General features: G+C 28.6%; 1 protein-coding gene across 1 annotated transcript in view; it reads left to right on the plus strand.

Annotated features, from left to right (window-relative positions):
* LOC142327461 (putative ATP-dependent RNA helicase DDX10) overlaps window positions 1–19,434 on the plus strand; it is a 37,709-nt gene extending 18,275 nt beyond the window's left edge. The window contains exons 8-13 of the mRNA XM_075370554.1: window positions 1,489–1,675; window positions 2,140–2,316; window positions 4,198–4,622; window positions 11,536–11,742; window positions 16,958–17,375; window positions 19,210–19,434. Coding sequence (XP_075226669.1) covers window positions 1,489–1,675; window positions 2,140–2,316; window positions 4,198–4,622; window positions 11,536–11,742; window positions 16,958–17,375; window positions 19,210–19,342 — 1,547 coding nt within the window. The 3' untranslated portion in view covers window positions 19,343–19,434. The remainder of the gene's footprint in view (window positions 1–1,488; window positions 1,676–2,139; window positions 2,317–4,197; window positions 4,623–11,535; window positions 11,743–16,957; window positions 17,376–19,209) is intronic.

Consider the following 19,434-nt stretch of genomic DNA (forward strand, 5'->3'; position numbering starts at 1 on the left):
TATCTCATAGCAACAGTCGTAGGTAACAGACATGTAATTATAATAATCCTAATGCAGTCAGATTACAGTAAACCTACAGTTTAATATATAAAATGAGGCATTTTACCATGAGTACAGAGTCTCAGTGGTACACCAATTCATGAGAAACATTGAACAAACCCTATAGTAGCAACTGTTTCCCTCTGCAGGTCACTAGCTGCTAATTCCAGACATTTTTTACTAGTACATATGAAGTCACTTATTAAGTTTATTATTTTTGTATGGCATAAACTTATTTGGTTTCTTATCTTTAGGATGTAGTGTTTGACAGCAGTCATATATATTACTGGTCGATAACCTTCATTTTTCCCTATTTTTCATTTCTTCTCCACCAATTTTTTCACCTGTTTTATGTTCTGTCATTTAGTTTTTGGGTATACTTTATCTGTGGTTTTGTAATCTGCACAATCTTAATTCATGAATGTCTTGAATTCATTTGTTTCTTTTCAGTTTGTCTGTTATTGAATAAAATATTGTAAATTTGTGTTACAGTGTTCTTTACATATATATATACACCTTTTGTATAAAAAACTTTTTCCTTTTAAATTTAAGATTTAAAATCAAAATTAATAAAAATATTAATTAAAAGTTAAAGTGATAATATGTTAAAAAAGAATAAATAAATATATATATATATGTGTGTGTGTGTGTGTGTGTGTGTGTGTGTGTGTGTGTGCGCATGCGCGCTCGCATGGTTTGGCCAGCCATTATTATATTACTGTGTAGGATTTTAAATAGATTAAACCAAAGATTAACCACATTTGATAAAGTGCTGCTATCTATTGTAGTCTTTATAATTGTGTCATCCTCATGCTCTTGTTTGTTGGTTGATCAAGCTGAATCCTTTTTATATTTATACATATAAAATCTCTCGAAAGTGTCTAAACCCCTGTTATTATAAAAATAGTTATTAAAAAAAAAGTTTAATTCCATTTTGATTTGAATTGATTTTAAAGTTTATATCCAAAGTTTTAACAAATTTTGTTTTATTGTTTTGATCAAGATTTTATTTTGTTAATGTTGTGTATTTATGATATGTAATTTTACGTTAATAATTACAAAATTGGAACAACTGAAGATGTTAGAAAATCGTGAAAGTACTCTTGTGTATATATAATGATACAAGGTAGGTGTCATCCTGTGTAATTTAATTTTATTCTGTACTTGGTAGGTCAATTTATATATATATATATACACATACACACACACACATACACTTTTTTTTATTAAAAGTAATTTTTTTCATACTTTTCCAATTCTTTTTGTTACTTGGAGTTTACTGATAATTTTTTTTTTTTAAAGAGCAACTGTTATATTGACTTAGTACATAACAGATATTTCATACTTGTAACAAATTTTGCTCTAAAGGCTGAGTGATTCTGTTTTATGAAAATAGTGATATTGTTTTATCTTCTATTTTCATATCAGATTAAATATTTATATTTGCAGATTTTCCTGCCGTAAACTGGGTAATTCAAGTGGATTGTCCAGAAGATGCAACTACTTACATCCATCGAGTTGGACGCACTGCTCGGTATCATAAAGGTGGTGAAGCATTACTTATACTATTACCATCAGAAGAAAAAGCTATGCTTGCTAATCTTAATAAGAAAAGAATCCCTATTAATGAAATGAAGTAAGTAATTTTTTAAATGGTTTATTGTAAAATGTTTTTTCTTATTAAAAAAAAAAGGTATCCAAAGTAATAATATTTTATTTTATTTAAAATAATATTTATCTGCATTTATGTTTCTTCTGAGGGTCTCCAAAAATAATATAGAAATGGTTTTTCATAATTTTGAGCCTGTGATATGTATTTTAAATCATTCAGTGACTAATACATACTACAGTGAAAAGAATATATAAAAAATACAGCTTTTTAAAATTGCTGAAAAATTTATACCTGAAAATGAGCTTCCAGAAGATCTCAGATCTATAATTCAGTTTCTTTCCCAATATCTTTATAGCTTTTAAGGTATTTAAAAGGTAAATCATAATCATTTTGTAATATTATAAAGCACATTTTGTCAATATTTAGGTTTTTTTTTACAATAAGTGTATATTTAAATATAGATTATAACTGTATTTTCTTGGTTTTAGAGTAAATCCGAAAATGTTACAAAATCCAAAAGTCAAGATAGAAGCAATGCTTGCCAGAAAACCAGAATTAAAAGAATCGGCTCAAAGGGCATTTGTTGCATACATCAAATCGGTTTTTCTTATGAAAGATAAAAAGGTTTTTGATGTACATAAATTGAATACAGATTCATTCGCCAGGTAAACTGTATATTGTTTATTTATAGTGTATTTATACAACCAAGTATATTTAATAAACATATTTTCCAAAAAAAATTAATAAGCTGAGCCTTAAAACTACTTGATTGGTTGGTATAAAATCAAAGACTTAAATATGACTGCCACTTAGGTAATTAATTAGCTGAACCTTAAGGGAAATGTATATATGAGGCATCAATTTAAAAAAAAAGATGATCTGCAGAACTACAGATTGATTACATTGTGCTTTAGTACATTTTAAAACAAAGATAAAATATTAACCCATCAACCTGGGGATTATATTTTTTGTTAACAAATCTACAGATTCCAAAGTTAATTTGTAAGGAAATTGCATTAAATTTGCTTTGGTAGATTGAAGATGTGGTGTTACGTCAGAGTGAATTTTACTAATTTAGATGATATATTAAAACATTGGTTTCATATACTATTATTATTTGTTTATTAATATTGTTGAGCATATTCCCATAATCCATATTTATAATTTACATCTGTTACAAAGTTCATAATTTTTTTATTATCTTACAAAGTGACAATGACAAAAGCTGTTTCTGTTATTATTTTGATGTGCAGGTATGCAGATAACAACTTACTATATGACTAAAAGAACCAGTTTATTAAATCTGGCTTTGGCTATTGCCATTTTACCTTACTTTATACCCTTCAATTTCCAGGATGTCACTCTCTGAATATTCCAATGTTGAGGGATGCATTTTATCGTCATACTCAACTGCAAGTGTTACTAACAGATGGAAATCTGTATTTGACAGGTGTGTTTCATTCATAGTTTATTGTAATTACATGTGTATGAAAAAAAGTGTTAGAGCATCTTCTGTGTTGAGAACAAAGCAGATTTTTGAAGAAAAGTTTTTTGAAGAACAGATTTTTGAAGTAATTAAAGATAGGCATCCAACTAATATGTGTTTGTCAAATGAATTTCTTACAGCAGGTAAAAGGTTGGTTTATTAAATTAGAAGAAAGTAGAAACAACATAGGCTTTCATCAGTTTCTGATATAGTAGATGAAGACTAGAAAATTCTCTAAGTAATTTTTATTAATATAAATCATGGGTTAAGACACATTTACTTTCAACTCATTTTTGGAGATAGTTTGATGTAATTTTTAAAATTATTTTTTTAAATGTACATGCCAGGAACTATTTTTATTTATTTGATTTTGCAATTCTTTAAATTAATTTGATGTCTGTAACTATATATTCCTTTATATTAATAAATACAAAAATACAATATTACAGTGTTTAATATAAAACCGCAATTAGTTTTAGTAACAAGACTTTTAAAACTCATAGAAATATGAGAATCATCATTTTCTGTTTTTCGCTAAATTTTCCTGTTTTGCTAGTCATTTACAATTTCTGTAGTTTTTGGATGACTATTTGATTCCAGTTGTTACAACTGAACTGCATGATATATGGAATTTGCACATTGTGTAGAATCCGGTTAATTATTGTTACTCATTTTAACCAAAAAATTGAATTTACTTATTAAATCTTATAAATTTTGCTCTGTACCCAGTCAAATCTTTGTATATTTGCAATCTATGCTGTCCGTTATCTCAGAGCATTGATTTATTTTTTAGTTTATAGCAAACTGTGTAAAATTATTCTTATTGGAAAAGTTAACAATTTAACAGTTAATCAAAAATAGCCTCTAATCAGCCATAGTATTTTAAAATCTTGAAAAAATATTAAAATTAAAAAAAAAATGTTTATACTCATTTCATACATAATTATATTTAAATGGTTTTTGTGAAGTTAACAGAAAAGTGATTTGGCATTTTTTCATTAACTTACAAATATAAAAACTGACTGTTATATTAATAAATATTTTTCTTATTTTTATTCAGGTCATTGGGGTTAGTTGTGTCACCACGTATACGATTTTTACAGAGGCTACAAAAAAATCAGATTAAAAAGGAGAAAGATAACGTACAGACATCATTTACATTTAAAAATAGTGTTTCTGGTGATGATGGTAAAATGGCAGAAATAAAGGTAGAAAATATAGTAAAGTCTGAATCAGAAAATAGTGATGTTTCAGAAGATGATGAAAATAATGCTAGAATCAAAACAAAAACAGAAAAGCGATCATGTAAAAATAACGGAAGTTACAATAAAACAAATTTTAAGATAGAAAATGATATGAAATCAGAGCCTCTTGATTCTGAAAATAATGACAGTGAAGATGACTCTTCATTAGAACCTGATTCTCAGTTGAACTCTGGAAACAAAATTCAGTCAAAACGATTTGAGACATTTAATTTTGGCATAGGTTAGTATTCTGTGATTTCCATTTTATTTATTTAATTGTTTTAAAAGGAGAATGTAAGATTGATTAGTAATGCACAATTTTTCTGTGATGAAGCTCACATTATATGAGCTTCAAAGTAAATTGTAGTTATTTACATTATCTAAATTATTAATTACATCTAAAAGATTAAATAAATTGTAGTATTACATCTCAGCAGAGAAGTAATTTATATTACAGTGAAACCTCTACAAAATGGAACCTCCAAAAAACAGTAATCTGCTCAAAACATACAGTTTCCCAAATCCCGATATATTTTTATAGAAATTAATCTTTTCAAGACAGAAAACTCTACAATACAGAAATGGAAAGGAAACAGATTTTAATTTTGCATGTTAATCTTGTCCCACAAGACAAAAGGAAATTAAAAAAAAAATTGTAATTTGGGTTTATGGATTTATAATTTACAAACACGATTTGCAAATTATAAATCCAGTAGTTGATTATTATAATACAGTACTGTAACTGTTGTTTATCTAATTATACGCCGTCACATTCTTGGCTCCAAATGTCTGGCATATAAGCCGACAGTCATTAATAAAATTTGATAGCGGGCAAATCCTTATGTAAACAATTCATGTACAGTTCTAAGAAAACTTTTATTCAGTGCCTTGAACACCATGGTACGCAGCAGTATAGTTTTGTCATAGAAGTAAATTGTTATAGTTTCGTGTTCTGTTAATATATTGTAGTTTGTTATCTGTTGAGAGTTTAAATACAGTAAATACATACCTTAATTTTTAGTTTACTACTTTAAAAATTGTAACTTATTTTAGTTTTCATTAGTGCATTTTTCTTCGTTTAAAATTTTACTCATAATTATGCAGAGAAAAAATACTTAAAGGAATTTTTAGGAATTAAATAATAAATATGTTTAAAGGACAAAATAGAAGTTAGTAATCTATTTCTAAAATGAATGTTAAAGAACTTATTGAAAAGTTTAATTGTGGAAAAACACAAATTTACAACATTTTAAAATATAAAGATAAAATCAAGGAAGAATGGTTGAAGAGTGAAAGGAATACTAAATTGCAGACTAAAAGAAAAAATGAAGAAATAAATTCAATTTTATTTAAATGGTTCACTTATGCAAGATCAAAAAATCTACTTATTTCGGGGCCTTTCCTGCAACAACAGGTGAAAGAAATTGAAACTAATTTAGGAATTACTACATTAGAGCTTCTAATGGATAGCTAGAAAAATTTTGTGCAAGGAACTCTGTTTCTTACAATCAAGTTTTAGGTCAGGCTAAAGATGTAGACAAAGAAATAGTTATAGACCGGAAAAATAAAATTAAAGAAATAACCACAGGTTACAAACCAAAAAATATCGGTAATTGCATTAAAATCGGATTATTTTTTCAAGCTTTACCGAACAAAATACTGTGTTTCAAAAATGAAGATTGTATGGAAGGCAAACAATCCAAAAAAAGAGTGATTCTTTGGATGTGTGGTTTTGGGGATGGCACGTTACTTAAACCATTAGTGATAGGTAAATCTTGGAAGCTCTGATATTTCAAAAGTGTCGTTCAGTTACCACTGGAATGGTACGCAAATAAAAAGTCTTGGATGATGTCTAACATATGGAAAAATGGCAATATAATTTAAATGAAAAAGTGGTTAGTAAAAATAAAAATATTCTACTGTTTTTAGGTAATGCATCGTATCACCCGGAAATTATTATAACATAAAACTTGTGTTCTTTCCTCAAAACACAACTAGAGTAACTCAACCAATGGATCAGGGGGTTATTAAAAACATAAAAATTCATTATCAGAAATGCATTCTGCAGTTGCTAGTCGCTAATAGGATTCATGTTCATCTGTTCAAGAACCAATGCATAAAATTACTGTTCTGGTTACACTAAGGTGCATCTGTGTACAAACAAATTACAAATAACTGTGTTAAAAATGCTTTTCAAGAAGCTGGTTGCTTCACAGAAACGGATAATGATTATGTTCCCAATTTATGTTCTTTGTGCTATCCAACAATATTGTGTGAAGTTGAATTTCTGTTGCAAGAAAGCGGTCAGACATGGGTCCATGGTGGAGACTATGTGAGTATTGATAGTGATTTGGTAACTGAAGAAGGATTTCAGACTGTAGATGAAATTATTTTGTTTGAAATTAAAAAGATTTATGAAAGTTCAGAAGTAGGACAAGGAGAGGACACAGAAAACAAAATTTACAAACAGAAGTATTGAGTATGGTCGTACAGCTGGAAGAATTCACGATGTGTATAAATAGCGATGATTTGCGACAGAATATGTTAACCACTAGAAATATTTTTGAAAACAAAAGTTCCAAGAGTAAATTATTAAAACAGAAAACTGAACTTGACTATTTTAGAAAATAATTTTATTCTAGAATTAGTGTTAGATCATATTGTGTTTTGAGAATAAGTATATTTCTTCTAATTAAACATAACTTTTAAATGAAAAATTACTTACTTGTAAAAATAAAAAAACACCCTCTTTTAGTGTAACTGAACAATTTTTGAAAATTAGTTGTTAATGTTCTCTATATGCCATATAATTTCTGGATTATTCCAAACGTTTATCCATGCCTAACTTCATTTTATATTTGTATAATTCATAGCATAGGACCTCACAATATATTAAGCTCGATTTTTAAAAACTGTGCAAGATGGAAACCTCTTCAAAATGGAATTTTTAGTCGGTCCCGTCAGATTCTGTTTTTGGGAGGTTTTACTGTATTATATAAAAAGGAAGAGGATTTTGTTTGTTCGGGATAAACAAACTACTTGATCAATTGCAATCAAATTTTTACCCATGTTTTGTGGCATAACTGAGAAGGTCTTTAGATATATTTCATCATGAAAAAAATGTATATATATATATTTAATAGTGGAGATTTGCCAGTTGAAGCACAAACTTTAATGAATTGAATTGAACTGAATTAATTAATGAACTGTGATTCTCTTGTCACTGTGTAAGCTGGATTTGAACTGAATGATTTGATTCAATTGAATGAGTGTTACAAGAATAATAGAATTAAATTTACATTAAATAAAATAATATTAAATAAATTTTTGTTTAACAATAATGGGCTTCCTGTGAGGACTGTATGTGATACTAGAGTGGTGAGGTATGCAATCACCTTGTGGGAGGCCAGTCATCACCATCAACTGGTAACAAACGGGGTGCCCCTGGGTACTGTTTTGAGAGGTGCAATGAGGTGCTCTTATAATATGTGAAAACAATTGTCCGATTTCAAAATTCAAATGGGCTATTTGTTAGTAATTTGAAAGCTAACTTTTACACGCATTAGGTACACTCTTGATCTAACAGATCACAATTATTCAGAAATGTATATATATATATATATATATATATATATAAAGTTTGTTTGTTTGATTTTTATTGCATCGCGCAAGAACCAACCAACTGGTTATTTTCAGATTTGCAGGTTACATTTGTGTTATCCCAGGGAAGATTTTAAAAGTAAAAAAATATTCACTATTTCTTCTGTAATAATATTCATTATTTATAATAAATATTCATTATTTCAAGGAGGATGAAGTTGTGAATTAAAGATATTCATTAAGGGAAAAAAATAATCCTTTTACTTTATTATTGTATGTATTTCTGCCATGTCAAAGAAATAAGTATGAATTTTTCATCGTCACAAGTTGTCTGCACTTTAGTTACTATTATTCTATCTTTTATAATTTAGTTTCTTTTTCAGGTTTCTGTAAAGCCTGAATACTATAATTATTATTTATCAGTATTATTCTCACAACTATGAGGATAACGTACAGTGTGGGGGTCCAGGGTGGAGTTTTCTGATTAGATGGGAATGATGACGAAGCAAGCTGTGCAGGTGTCCAGGGCACCAGCCCGCTGGCAACATGGGAATGGTGAGCTCTGTGACTCTGAGCTAGACCCCATGACACTTTTGAGTTAACTCAAAATTACACTTGGACTTTGAGGGGTCAGGTTCTGGATGTTGTCAAAACACAATGTAATGGTTATAAATCAATTAGGCATTTTTTCATATGATGAGCTTACATTAAAATAATTTTTTTCTAAATATTTAAAAATATCTTTATTTTATTTCTTCTAATAAATTAGTAATCACTATGAAAGTTCTGTCAAGAATGTTCAGGAGAATTGGAAAAAAAACATTAAGGTGAATTTATATTAATAGGTTTAGGAATTGATTTTCTAAGTTTGTAAATGTAGTAAGAGATTTGTAATTTAAGTGTCTTTAACTAGTTAATAATATTTATGGTCTAATTAACCAATTAACTAGGTAAATTTTAAGGTCCAATTAGCTAAACCATTTTATTACATTCCTTTGTTTTACTAAAAGTATAAGGAATTCAGTAAATACATTCTTTATTTCACCTTCTAACTCTTATTTGAAGTTTTATCTTAAACTTTTTATATAATTTGGTTGAATTTGTTAATTTATTAGACAAATTAATTTTTTGATTGTTTGTAGAATTAATTTATTTTGTGTAATCATACTGTGAATTCAAAACTTGAAATACAAGCATAACTGATGCAAACAAACGAAACTGGTTTCATTTGTCCATCAATAGTATAGTAGTATGTATAATTTTTCGTTGCTCCATGATGTCTGTTATGATTTTTATCTTGCCAGATTGCATTAGAGCATTGATCCTCAAACTTTTTCTCCCATCACCCACATTGAGAATCAATAATTTTCTAGCACGTTTAATACAAACATGACTGGTTTGATGCAGCTTGGAGAGCTGCATCAAACCAGTCAAATTACTGAAGGAAAAAAAGAAATACAAACTCCTTCACCTTGTTAGGAATTATTCAGTTTTCATTCTACTTATTTCTTATTGTTTCTAGTCTTGTGCAACTAGCTAGATCTCTTGGAAAGTTTTAGTTCTATATTTTGCTATCTTTGATAATGAGCAATGATCAGTTATCTTTGATAATGATAATTGGTCAGTTTTTTGTTTACAAATATATAGCTAGGACCTGACATTACATCGTAGAATTGTACATTTTTTAATTCTCTGAATCTCATTTTTCATTAAATATGTTTTGTAACAGGACACATTGTGTTATATCTTGCAGAATACTTTTTCACATATTAATCTTTATTAGTCTTCAAAGGAGGTAGATTTTCTGATATCAACTTTAACAAGTTAACTTAGCTGGTAAACAGGATTTGGGTTTAAATCCTGGTCAGGATTTCTGTGAAAAATGCTACATTAATTCACCTACCATCATCATAGATAGCTGTAATGGATTTAAATTCCTGAAGTAATGATAAATAAACTGGAAGTTATCGTTTCAATCTTTATTGTTAGAATATACTTCAGTTTTTCAACCATTTAATTTTTTATGGTAACAACTTATGTGTAAAAAATTTAATTGAAGTAGTTGCAAACCAGGTCTTTAGGAATTACAACTGACAGAGTCAGTTGTAATGCCATCAGTCCAAATCATGTTACTAATACTTGTTCTCATAGATCAAGATGAAATAACTTGATGCAGTTTATGTTTCACTGGCATAACCAATGAAGCATAAACCAGTAAGCATAGTTGCTAAAAAAAAGAAGAAAAAAGTACTGACACATTTTATCCTTGTGATCTCAACTTTTAGTCCGGCCGAGAAAAAGACTATTGAATTGAAGTATTAGGTATACATTTTAGCAAATAATGTGATCAGTGTCATACTATACTTTTAACTTTTTTGGACATGATAAAATATGCTAGTTGATATAAGTGTTATATATATTTAAAGATGTTTGAGTAAATTTATTACAAAAATTCATTAATTATAGGGTTCTGTACAAGAAAATATTTTTTCTCTTCTAAATCTATCTAAACTTAAGTAAACAATCTGTCAAAAAGGTATTGACAACCATTCAGGTGTAATTTATTTCTGATTTTTTTTATTAATCCTACAATATTATTGAAATTATTATATATATATATATATATATATATATATATATATATATATATATATATATATATATATATATTACCCATACCAGTTTCATTTTCTTAGCAAAATCTATATTTAAACAACAAAATTTATACTTAAAAAAATATAAAATACCACTTCAAACCTCATTTCCTCACCCCTAAATTATATTATAACAGCATCAAATTTTAATGCTTCAGTATTCTGTTTATTGAAGGTATCTTTCATCCAAATTTCAGATTTTTGGGTACACTCTTCAGATATAAATTGATTTAGTGTACACATATACATGTACAGAACCTTTTACCAAAGTGTTTTACAAATGTTCTTTTGTGATTGCTGTAGCCAAAAAATGCACAAATCTTCAACGTCATTTTAACTGAAAGGAGTACTTTCCTTCTTTTATATGTAACAGAGTAAAACTAGTTGGGAATCAATAATTATAAAATAATTTTATAAAACTGTACTGTAACAGATATTTCACCATGGTGCATGGTTTATTTTAGTATTTTTTAATGTGTAATGAAATAAAATAAATTTCAATCATGACTGAGGATCTCGGCATTCATAGGATCCGGGATTCCATGAAAGTACTACCATAATAAGAGTAAAGTAAGAAATGTCATATTTCAGTTTTCTGCACTAGATGGTTTATGTTAGTAGAATTAAAAATATAATGATAAAATAGTTCTGCAGTTAATAGTTTTTTCTCAGAATGTAATCTGTAAAAGTTAAAAAAATATTAAATTTTTTTTTACATTTAAAAGGTAAGTTAAATACACTGAAAAACATATAGGTTATAAAAAGAAATACAGCTACTCAGAATAGGAAATATTAATTTATTCATTTTATTAAATTTGAAATGAGCTGCAAAATACATTGTATAGATTTAGATAATGATAATTATTTATGTAATTATACAATTTTTATTTCAAATAACAGATGATTCTGACAGCGATGAGGAGATTCTTAAAGTAAAACGTACTAATCATAATTTGGATAATGAAGAAGAAGGTAATATGATTCCTTTAGATGAATCTAGTAAAACAAAGAAAAAACCATTAACAAAAGCCGCAATAGCAAAACGTATTCTTAAAAAAAATATTGTAGCTAATAAAAGGCTTGTATTTACTGAAGAAGGCGAGGCAAGTATTAAATTACTTTAAATATAGAAGAATTTTTTTAACTTTCATTAGTTTTTCTTTTATTAATTTGCTACTTCTTATATAAATTGAAATTTTAGTAAATTTTTAGAAATTATCTCTTTCTGTAGAGTTTTCCATTATAATCTTGGGAATTACCAAAAAAAAATGTGTATTCTTGTTTGTAGCTATGATAATTATTCAGCTTTATGAGATCTTTGTTCATTTGACTTTTTTAATTGCTTGTTGAATCAGATCCGTTTTTTAACCTCCTACTATGAATTCCCAATAATTAATAATTTCTAAAAGCGATGGGGGACTTTTCTCTGAAAAGGTGTTTTTCTTCTTTTTTTTCAATAATTTTTTGAATGCAATTTTAACAAATTTAGTGGTCATATAATTTACAAAAAATGGAAAATTTGAGTAATTTAAAAAAAAAAATGGTTTTAAGGCTGTATTGGACCACTTAAGTCATTCCATGTCAGATTTATTTCTTTAAAGAGCACACTGTTTTGGTCTTTCCAGTACTTATTTAGATGTTCCAGTCTTTGTTTCCTTACTTCATCTAATTATACCCCTTGGTTCATCTTATTTTTGTGAGTAAGTCATGTGTTTCTGTCTTTCAGTTTTTCTTTTATTTTCTTCTTGTTCAGGGTGTCTTCAATTGTCAGTTCAAGTTCTTCCATATCCTCTTTTATCTCCTTAATCCATATGTATCCTCCTTTGTTGTCCAGCTGTCAAAGGTGTAGGACTATTCTCTTCAGTATCTTCTGGTATGTTGTCCTCATGATATGGGCAAAAAAAGCCAGTCTTCTCTTATGCTTAGTTTCCATGATGGATCTACTTTCTTGTGGAGGACCTTATTGTTCTTGTTCTTTTGTTCTGTTGCTCATGATCCTTGATTTTGTAGGTGTAATATTTATTTTATTATTTTTGCAGGAGTGATATTTCTCTGTAGCTGTTAGGGTCTTTTTTGTCTCCTTTCTTACAAAGTGGATGGATGTCCAACATCTAGTGTTTTTGGTAGCTCTTCTTTGATTCAAACACGAACAATCCACCATTGTCCATGGTTTCGGTACTTCTTGTTGATACAAGTTCTTCCGATTTGTCTTTTATCTTCTGTTTTATTTACCCTGTGCTGTTATTTTAGGTTGAAGAGTGTCTCTGCTGCATAGGTTGTTTCTGTTTTAGGACTGTTGTGTAATGTCTGTCAATAGGCATTTTCTGTTGTATGTTGACCAGGTCCGTCTTTGTTCTTTGTGAAGTTTGATTGTTCTGCTTTGAATTGAGGAGCTTCATCTAAATTGTAGGTTATTATTTTGCTGAGGTATTTTAATTGAATGACTAGTTTTATTGTTCTATTTTTATCTTGTTAGTTAGGAGTTGGACCTGATTGTCATTATTTTTATTTCTTCAAAGGATATTTGGAATCTGATGTTTTGGAGTTCCATTATTTGGATTTTTCTTCATTTATATCTTCTGCTAATAGAAATAAATCGTCTGCAAAGCCTAGGCAGCTTAGTTTTATTCCTTTCTTTTTGGTCCAATTTTTATATTCTTGGGGTATTTCTTGCACCATTCTCTCATGGTAAACTTGAGTGTGCAGTTGAAAATGAGTGGTGATAGGCCATTTCCTTGCCTCCGGCCTGTCTTTATCTCAAATGGTTCTGATCTTTCCCCTCTGAATTTTACTTTAGACTGAGTATTTGTTAGTGTTAGCTTTATTATGTTTGTTAGTTTGGGATGTAGGCCGAAATTTCTTAATATTTTGAAAAGAGAATTTCTGTATACAGTCATACGCTTTCTTGAAGTCAATGAAGGTTACTATCAGGTTCTTATAATTCTTTTTGTATATTTCCATCATTAGTTTCATGCAAATGATTTGGTTTGCACATCTTCTTCAGGGTCTAAATCCTCCTTAGAATTCCCCAAACTCTGCTTAAAGATGATCTTTTGTTCTGTAGTAGATGATCCTTGATTTTGTAGGTGTTGTCCAGGAATGATATTCCTCTGTAGTTGTTTGGGTCTTTTTTGTCTCCTTTCTTGTGTAGTGGCTGGATGATGGCTGACATCCAGTGTTTTCTGGTAGCTCTTCTTTGATCCAAATGTCGACTAGGTATTTAGTTAAGGTGATCTTGAGGGTTGATTTAATGTGAGCAGTTCCAGGGGTTCTTTACAGCTTAGTAGTTTTGTGAAAGATTCAGTTAATATCTCTGCATCATTTTTTGTTGTTGTGGACTATTCTGTTGCTTTTGCCTTTAAACATTAGTGTTGGGATGTTTTTGTAGATGTTTGCCGAATGTTTTGTTGTCTCTTGGTTCCCTATTGCATTCTTGTTCTATTTTTTTGGGGTATCTTTGTGGTATTGGTATCTTCTAATGGTTTTGTGGGTTTCTTTTCTTTGCTTTATTAAGTTTAAGGATGATTCTTCTGACTTTTGGGATTGGGTTTTAGTCAGGCTTTGTGTCTTCTGTTTACTGCTTCGTCGCATTCTTCATTTTACCATTGATATTTCTTCCTGGGTTTTATGGGAGCTATTTCTTCTGTTACTGAATTTAGTTGGTTTACAAGATTTTTTAGTTTGTCGGTTATTTTTATTTTTATTTCTTGTATAGCTGTATATATTCTTAATTTTCTATTAGTTGGGATGGGTCTATTCTCTTGTTCTCAGGTGTTTGTTTTCTTCTTCTTATGGGAGTGAATCTTATTTTTATTAGGTAGTGATCATATCCTGTGTCAGTCCCTCTTACTTCTTTCACATTATAGATTTCTCTGTTGTAATTATTCATGAAGAGTGGTTTCCACATGAATTTTTCAGATTTTCGCATGAAGTATGCTAATTTGGATATTAGGCCATGGTTCCTGCGGAGTTCTATTAATCTTTGGCTATTCTTTTTTGTGCTGGCCAGTTTCCAATGATCTCTGTATCTTCTCTCTTTTCCTAATTGGGCGTTCAAGGACTTCCAACACATTCGGAGACTTCAATTTTTGTACACGATTTGTTATTGTTAGATCAAGTAGATCCCAGTATTTGTCTGTTTCTTTTCAATTTGTTTTTAGGTTATTTTTATCATTAGGGGGAGCATGGACATTTATTTCTGTGTTTATTTTATTGGATTTTTTTTATAGTTACTGTGGATATTCTGAGGGATTCTGATTTCTAAATTCTTGGATTGAGTCTCTCACTTTAATGTTCACTAAAAATCCTGTTCCTATTTGTAGACATTATTTCATCACTCCCTTTCTGGGAATCACTTTGTATAATCTGTATCCTTGTGATTCCATGGGATCTTGATCTGTGTTTCTGACTTTAAAAAGTCCTATGATGGTAATTTTTCGTTGGTCCATGATGTTTGTTATGATTTTTTATCTTGCCAGGTTGTATTAGAGCATTGATCCTCAAACTTTTTCTCCCATCACCCACATTGAGAATCAAACATTTTCTAGCACCCCTCAAAATTTTTAAACTTAACAGCTGTTAAAAATAATAACTGTAGTTTCTGTTTTTAAAATTTACTCTTAAAAAACAGCAATTGTAATTATTATTTTTAAACATGGCAAATCCTATTCCTGAATTGAAACTTACATTTTAAATGAGAGTAATTAGAATGCATATTTAATTATATTTGGAAGTATTTTTATTAAATTGTTTTCCAAAAATTAAAATTGTATCTGTATAGTTATATAACAACAAAAGTGATAGTATATTCAATATAACACTACAATAATTAAAACAAAGCTTTCAATTGAAAAATTACACTTACATTAATGTGAAAGATGAATATGATATACTTTAATGAGTTTCTTAATATCAGGCTCTAATTTACTTAAAAGTAATTTACTCAAAAAGTAGTGTAATCAAGCTTAAATTTGTTTTTTATTCGTCTCTCTAAGCCTCTTGCCCTCTTGGTTGCAAAGTTGAAGTAGTTTGAATTCAATCATTTTTATCATAAAATATCCCTTTAATTTTTTGTCACTTTTATTTTTTAATGTCCCTTTAATTTTTTGTACTAGTGTAGCAGGTATTTAATTTTAGTTTGAAATATCAGGAAAACATAATTTTTGCCTTTTGTTTTTAATCAGCCATCTCCTTCCTATACTGCCTGAATGCCCCCAATTTTCTGTGGACCTTCTTCTACCTTCTACAATTATTTGTAACGCTAACATTGGACAAATATGTAGTGGTATCGCTAATAATTTTCAGTTTTTAACAATATTTTTCTGTAAATTTTTTTTTGTTTCTGTTGTTGTTGTTGTGGTTGTACCCAATAACATGTCATTGTTGGCCCATATAGTTTAGTTTGTCAACACATAGCCCTAACATTTCAAATCATCTTTATTTCTTAAAAAAAGTTAATTTAACCTATGTATATGCCAGTTCTGTATAAATAACATGGAGTGACCTTCAACCACCAGATAAGCTCCTACCTCTATCCATAGAAGTAGTCTAAATTTTAATATTGCCTTCCCCAGAATATAATATTCTATATGCACTGTTGACATCATGAGGGGCAGACCTCTGCAAAGCCAGCTGTTCTTTAATTTAGGTTATATCCCAACACCTAAACAGTAGATAAATCTGCCACACATTGCTGAGAAACTTGCTTCTGAAAGATGTTCTGGCATGCTCAAATCTGACAAATTGTTTACTTATGATTTCTAATTACAAGAGGTTCAAATACAACAGGTTGATAACACCATCAGTTTATTTTAAATTGATTTAATGTCACAATTCATAATTAATAAAAAAAAAATGTATATATAAAAAAGTAGTATATAAGACAAGTAAGAATATGATAAATATAATGCCATCAATTCACCAAAAAGTAGCATTCTAGCAATCATTTTTCTAAGCTTAAGGCATAATTACTTAAGGTAAAATTTCTAAGATCCGTCATATTAGCCTATTAATATAGGGCTGCTGGTTCTCATATCCCCTGTGTTCCATTGTGAATAACATTTTTACGAGATTCTAGGTATTACATTAATAAATTACTAGTTCATAACATATACAATTTAAAGAAAGTAGGATGTACAAATATGTTCTACTCATACTTATTTATTGCAGAACAAATTACAAAAATAATTGTATGATACACATATCTTTTATTTATGATTTAGTTGTCAGAGAAATTGTTACTGTTAACAGAATTTTTTGTGTGAAATATATTTTATTCAAATTATTTTAATCTACACAATTTTTTATTTATGATTACAGGCAGTAGAAAATAAATTTAAACAAAAAGTAACAGAACTAGGTAAAAAATATGAAGAAGAATGTGAAGGAGGTGGTATTAGTATTGAAGAAGCAAAAAAGGTTTTAAGAGAAGAAGATAAAATTGATAAGCAGTTATTTAAAGAAAGGATTAAAATGAAACATAAAGAAGAGAGGTTAAAACTGAAAAAATTAAGAAAAGGTAGTGATAGTGATGAAGATGAATCAGATCATTTGAGTGAAGAGTTTGAACAGAATGATGATAATGATAATGAAGATGAAAGTGGAAGTGAAACAGGCTCTTCAGAGTCATCTCAATTAAGAGTGCATAGTGATGAAGATGAAGATACTGGTGCCAGTGAGGAAGGAGAGAATGATAGTGATGATGATGATTCAATTCTTTCGAAAAATGATACAGTTTCTAGGTAATGCATTATACAAATTTTTATCTACTAGCTTATATGATGTATATTTACATGATATATAGATGTATATTTACACCTTTGAAAAATGTGTGGGTTGTCATATGACTTATAATTAATATAAATATCTAGCTACAAAAAAAAATTAATAAGTTCATTGAATAGTATGAAAAATATGATAACTTGTGTAGTTATTTACACTGCACTGCAAAAAAGAGCTACATTATTTAGGCTCTAAAAGTTCATGTCGAAGAACAATTGCCCTACAAATCTTAAATCAAGCTGATAATTAAAATAATTTTAAACTTAAGATAGGTTAAAATTTTATTTTATTTTCACTTGCAACTGTAGAACTTGATAAAATATTAACAGTCCAATACAAATTTCTATAAGCTTTCCACATGTATCTATTGCATTAGTGGAAAGACTAAGCATATTGATGGGAAGCATATAAAAGTATGCACATATATTTTTAACACTTTCAACTCCACTATTATATCTGTTGCATACAGAAAACTAGTAGTTGGACATTAACTATTTTGGTAACTCCAGTGCCAAAAGCTCGATCAAACTCTACAGTCATTTGACTGTAAAGTTGCATTTGACTTTATAAAAATCGCATGAGAAAATTTGACACAAGATTAATTGCCATTCAGCTGTACAATCTTTAAAATCTCCCTTAAAACACATTTTAGTTGGCTTGTTATTTAAAAGTGAAATGATTAATTTTTACAGACTATCCTCTACATTATTCTTAATTGAATTCTAAATGATTATCTTAACAAGTTTTTTAAGCATGTAATCTTTATTTTGTTGGGCTAGATATTACAGAATATTAATTATTAAAAATCTCTAGACTCAAATAAATTTGCTGACTTTAGTAAGTATATGTATAGACATGAATATATTATATCTGGATTTGCAATTTACAGAACCGTTGTGTGCAGGAGTTACAAACTATAGAAAATTGTTCCTTTAGTTTAATACAGCTATTGTAGTACTCTACAGACATAGTTCATGAACTGTTTAAATAATTGTACCCTGAAGAAAAATAAAACATGTATTTACAGATATTTTATACATGCTGTTATGTAAAAGTGGGTGTTTCTGTTGTTTCTTCTAAATAAAAGGAACTGTTCATTAAAAAAAAAATACTATTTGTATAAACTTTAGGAAGATTCAGATTGTTTTATAAATCTTGTTTATAAAAATGTTTTATAAATAATTGTTAATGGTCATGACTCATTTTTACATTACATTGCTAAACTTTTTTTTGCATTTAAAAACAGAATTACTTGGTAATATTTTTCTCATAGGAAAATAAAAAATATTATCTTTGTAACTATTAAATATTGTAATACAGGAATTAAAATGGAAATGTTTATCGATGATACAATTAGATTGAGTAATAGGAAACAGGAAAGTTGTGGTAATTATTGTAAGTTGTAACAAGAGTGTAATATAGAGGGAAATTACATTTGTAATTGTAATGTGTATTTTGGTTAATGATGTACTTGTGGTTTCCTTCAGCTGTTTACAGTGTGTATACAATTTTAAAGTGCTGTAGAGGTATACTCCAATCATATAACAATAGGCATAGAATTGTGGAAATAGCACTCACTGTTTGAGGTGTACTAGATCAGAAGTCGTAGGCTAATTTTCAGTTCTTTCCAACCACAGAGGTATGCATTACCAGATGAGGCATTGTCTGTTGTATACCAATAAAGGAGCAACATCAGCTTACCAATACTATTTAAAGAAAAGAAGTATAATATTTTTTTAAGCTAATATTTTTGTGTGATATTTTGACTATAGTTTTGGTATTCTTTATGCTTAGGAATTCTTCAAGAAAAGGAAAGAAAAGAAAGCCAGATAATATAAAGAACAATAATAAAAGATTGAAGAGTGATAGAAGTTCCCTTCTACAAGATGAAGAACTAGCTCTTAAACTTTTAACTAAGAGAAGTTGATTAACCTGTTGTTTTTATGTAATGATTAAATATTTTGTACATATACGTAACAATCTTTTAAAAATATTTAATAAAAGTTACTTTTGTTAGAG

This window comes from Lycorma delicatula, chromosome 7, assembly GCF_047948215.1.
Source record: "Lycorma delicatula isolate Av1 chromosome 7, ASM4794821v1, whole genome shotgun sequence".
NCBI classification, from domain to species: Eukaryota; Metazoa; Arthropoda; class Insecta; order Hemiptera; family Fulgoridae; genus Lycorma; species Lycorma delicatula.